Below are 4,613 nucleotides of genomic sequence, written 5' to 3'. Positions count from 1 at the left end.
CAAATAAATAAATAAAATCTTTAAAAAAAAAAAAAAAAAGATTCTCTTTCCCTCTGCCCTTCCCCACTCATGTGTGCATTCTTCTCTCTCTCTCTCAAAAAGAGAAAAGTTTTAAGTATATTGTATGCATACAGTTTATAGGTATATTTACAAAGCATGTTTAAAGAACAATAGAGGGGCGCCTGGGTGGCACAGCAGTTGAGCGTCTGCCTTCGGCTCAGGGTGTGATCCCCGGCGTTATGGGATCGAGCCCCACATCGGGCTCCTCCGCTATGAGCCTGCTTCGTCCTCTCCCACTCCCCGCTTGTGTTCCTTCTCTCGCTGGCTGTCTCTATCTCTGTCAAATAAATAAAATCTTAAAAAAATAATTAAATAAAGAATAGAAATTTTAATTTTACCAAATATTAAATATTTATGTATTGTTGAGAAAGGTTGAGAAAGTAGATAATGCTTAGAGAAATTATTAATAAATATAGAAGTTAAGAGATCAAGAACTAATATTAACAGTCAGACTTTGGTTGTAGCCTGACTTTGTCACTTCTCTTCTGTGGCTTTATTCTTTATTTAATAAAATGAGAAGAACATATACTCTATTTGCTTCAAAGGATAGTTATGAGAACCAGTTGCTTTGTAACAGTTTGTGAAAGTACTTTGAAAGCTGTACTATTGTTGTGTAGTTCCAAAACAAAAATAAGTTTAGAAATAAACATCTTTTAAGATTTTATTTATTTGAGAGAGAGAGCACACAAGTGGGAGGGAGGGGCAGAAGGAGAGGGAGAAGCAGACTCCCCATTGAGCAGGAAACCCCCCCCAATGTCGGGCTCCATTCNAAGAATAGAAATTTTAATTTTACCAAATATTAAATATTTATGTATTGTTGAGAAAGGTTGAGAAAGTAGATAATGCTTAGAGACATTATTAATAAATATAGAAGTTAAGAGATCAAGAACTAATATTAACAGTCAGACTTTGGTTGTAGCCTGACTTTGTCACTTCTCTTCTGTGGCTTTATTCTTTATTTAATAAAATGAGAAGAACATATACTCTATTTGCTTCAAAGGATAGTTATGAGAACCAGTTGCTTTGTAACAGTTTGTGAAAGTACTTTGAAAGCTGTACTATTGTTGTGTAGTTCCAAAACAAAAATAAGTTTAGAAATAAACATCTTTTAAGATTTTATTTATTTGAGAGAGAGAGCACACAAGTGGGAGGGAGGGGCAGAAGGAGAGGGAGAAGCAGACTCCCCATTGAGCAGGAAACCCCCCCCAATGTCGGGCTCCATTCCAGGACCCCGGGATCATGACCTGAGCCAAAGGCAGATGCTTAGCTTACTGAGCCACCCAGGCACCCCAAATTAAATATCTTAAAGATGAAGTTTTATGAACTTCAAGATACTGTATTTCACCCAAATCTGCTGAAAATTACCACCTTTGAATTTTTCAGGTTGTCACACGAACAGAAAAAGATTCTTATGTAGTTGCTTTTTCAGATGAAATGGTACCATGTCCAGTGACTACAGATATGACATTACAACAGGTTTTAATGGCTATGAATCAGGTAAGGAACTGTTTTAAGTTTACTTATTTAACATGTGTTGTATAATAATCTTATATTGATGTCATGCCTGATATTAGTAAGCTTATGAGAACAAATAGTTTTATCCCAATTTCCCCATGAGCACAAAATAAAAAATAAATATACACATGCTTTGAGAAGGTCTATGTATTAGCTATAAGCAAAATGATAATGTAAAAACAGTATTTTTAAAAGTATTTAATTATTTCAGAAATCTCAGTATGGAAACTAGGACACTTGAATTCTTATCCATGTTTTTGTTCTGAGTTAGATCCCAGCAGGTGGAACTGATTGCTCTCTTCCAATGATCTGGGCTCAAAAGACAGACACAGCTGCTGATGTCTTCATTGTCCTCACTGATAACGAGACTTTTGCTGGAAGTGTCCATCCTGCTATTGCTCTCAGGGAGTATCGAAAGGTAAAATTCTAATATTCTTTCTTACCCCAAATAAGACTCAGTTCTCAAATATTCACTATGTTTTTCCAAAAAATACTGAAGATAGTTCTGTGCCTTTGTATAGGGATACAATGCCAGTTCAACAGTACTTGAAATAAAAAATATTGGCTATACATATATGATTTATTTCAACTAGTCCCAATTCTATACATTATTAAAATATCCTCTGCAAACCGTTTTTGGTAATAATAAAAGTATTTTACCTTAACTATTAACTTTTAGTAATTCATTGTGCTCCTTGAAAAATTAAAGTATCATTTATGAATTTTGTTAAGGACTACATAAAATTAAAGCAAAGCTATTATCTATGTTTTCAGTTTTATGGCTACTTCTGTGTTCTAATCAGTACCCTCCAATTGAGCTCCCTGAAATAATGGAAATGTTCTTTATCTACAGTATCCAATGTGGTAACCACTAGTCACTTGATATGGCTATCAAGCACTTGAATTGTGGCTAGTGTGAAGAGAAGAACTAGAACTTGATGAGGAGTTCTGGTTCTCAAAATGTGGTTTTCCTATCAGCCGCCGTAGCCTGGGACCTTGTTAGAAATGCAAATTCCTGGACCCCATGGTAGACCTGCTGACTGAGAAACTGAAGAGTGGGATTGTGTTTTAACAAACCCTCCTGGGGATTCTAATGTATGTTCAAGTTTGAGAAAAAGGGAGAGAATAGAATTTGTAGTCAAGGTAGCCTGGGTTCTGAGTCCTGGGTCTTTCTCTTTTACTAACTGTGGACCTAAGCAAATTATTTAACTGATACATGTCATAGGTATTTAATAGTACTACTTACCTTTTAGAGTTGTTATAACAATTACATTAGGTAAGTTACTTAAAAAGCTCATTATGGTATATGCTATATTCTATACTCAGTGATTATTGGCTTTTCTCCAAAATTCAATTATTTTAACCTTGAATTACAGCTGTAGAAAACCAAGTTCTTACATGTGACATGTATATATTATATATAACAAAACCATAGACCAAAAGTTGATAATTGCAGGGAAGTACTTCCTTATATATACCCACACACACTGCCCCAGTGTTTGATATATTGGTAAGAATATCTGGTGCTCCCAAATGTCCTGACAGTTACCATAAGTAGAAAGTCTCTAGGCTGCATAAGAATGTACTCTATGGCCCATGGAACAAGGAAGCAGGAATTTCAGGCAGGCTGTATACACAATTTTATTTTCTGTTCTGAAGATCACAGAGTCTGGCCCTGAAAGATTAGTAAATTTTCTGGAGAGAAAAAAAATTGACTTTAAAATGAAAAGTTGTGATAGAATTTGAAGTGTTTTAATTTTAGAGATTATTTGCTTTTGCTTACATAAATTTTTTAATACATACTTTGATCTTTTCCTACAGAAAATGGACATTCCAGCTAAATTGATTGTTTGTGGAATGACATCAAATGGTTTTACCATTGCAGACCCAGATGATAGAGGCATGTTGGATATGTGTGGCTTTGATACTGGAGCTCTGGATGTAATTCGAAATTTCACATTAGAATGTGATTTAACCATAAGCACCAGCATGATCTAGGAGGTCTGTTGCCATCAGTGATCTCGCTAAAAATATGTAGCTACTTCCCAGCTAATCTTAATCCAATGAAAGATGATAAAATGATAGTATAGTATATGCATAATGGAAAATTTACCTTACCAAAAAAACAAAAAAAAAAAGGAAAGAAAAAAAAAAGATGAGCCCAAAGTTCTTTCTGTCTACTAAACTAGCTCTTGGGAAATAGCTTCAGAATGCACTGTAGCTCCCTCTATCTAACAGAGAACTTCATGTTGATAGACACTGTAAAATAGTCAAAGAGTTTTGCTGTGGTGAATAATCACGTTTTTACTGAAAAGAAGTGAGAGCCAAAAGTTTAAGTAGTTCCATGTCATGTCACTTGTTTGAAAAGTGCTTAAAAGTTTTCTTAAATATTTGCATTGGGAAAGGACAGCTGTGATAATGTCCAAATACTCTGAAATGCACTGGACCATGTTACTGTGATGGAATATGAAATTCATCTGTAAATTTTTATAACAAGGGGTTTAAAAAAAAAGACATTTGATTAAATTATGAACAAGTTTTAAAATTCCTTGGAGTTTTCTAAGAACACATAAATAGCAGCTTTCTTACTCCGTGAAAAAGATACTTTGAATCTGTTATTTTATTTACATTTGTAGGATTGTTACATTAACCAGAAAAATAGTGGGAAAGCCCTGAGAAAAAGACACTAAAGTTTGTGTCAGCTGAGGAAGTCTGTTTGGTTTGCTTTTTGTATGTTTTGGTCCATTTTATTGCTGAGAGTGGGGGCATGACTTCACAATTTGTGCTGAAATACAACAACGTAGCCACGTGTAGCCACACTTTTTCTTTTTTTCATAGTCTTANTTCATAGTCTTACCAAATGAAAACTGTTTTAAGCATTTAACTCTCCCACTCATAAATCTGAAAGTATGACAATTAAAATCTCAACTGTAACCAGATTAGCTTTTTACTTACTTTAAATATTCTAATTACCTTTAACTATTTTTTTAGTCAATTGTAAATGGGTTTTATATATTTCCTAATTGTAAACATGTCAA

General features: G+C 34.2%; 1 protein-coding gene across 2 annotated transcripts in view; it reads left to right on the top strand.

Moving 5' to 3' along the window:
- Positions 1-4,388, top strand: part of RO60 (Ro60, Y RNA binding protein) — a 29,103-nt gene extending 24,715 nt beyond the window's left edge. For both annotated transcript variants that reach the window (XM_034667179.1, XM_034667178.1), the window contains 3 exons: positions 1,444-1,557; positions 1,847-1,993; positions 3,397-4,388. In XM_034667179.1, coding sequence (XP_034523070.1) covers positions 1,444-1,557; positions 1,847-1,993; positions 3,397-3,573 — 438 coding nt within the window. In that variant the 3' untranslated portion in view covers positions 3,574-4,388. The remainder of the gene's footprint in view (positions 1-1,443; positions 1,558-1,846; positions 1,994-3,396) is intronic.
- Positions 4,389-4,613: the final 225 nt, after the last annotated feature.

The sequence above is a fragment of the Ailuropoda melanoleuca genome, chromosome 8 (assembly GCF_002007445.2).
Source record: "Ailuropoda melanoleuca isolate Jingjing chromosome 8, ASM200744v2, whole genome shotgun sequence".
Taxonomy (NCBI): Eukaryota; Metazoa; Chordata; class Mammalia; order Carnivora; family Ursidae; genus Ailuropoda; species Ailuropoda melanoleuca.
Note: the sequence above shows the minus strand (reverse complement) of the source record. Positions and strands in the feature narration are given on the sequence as shown.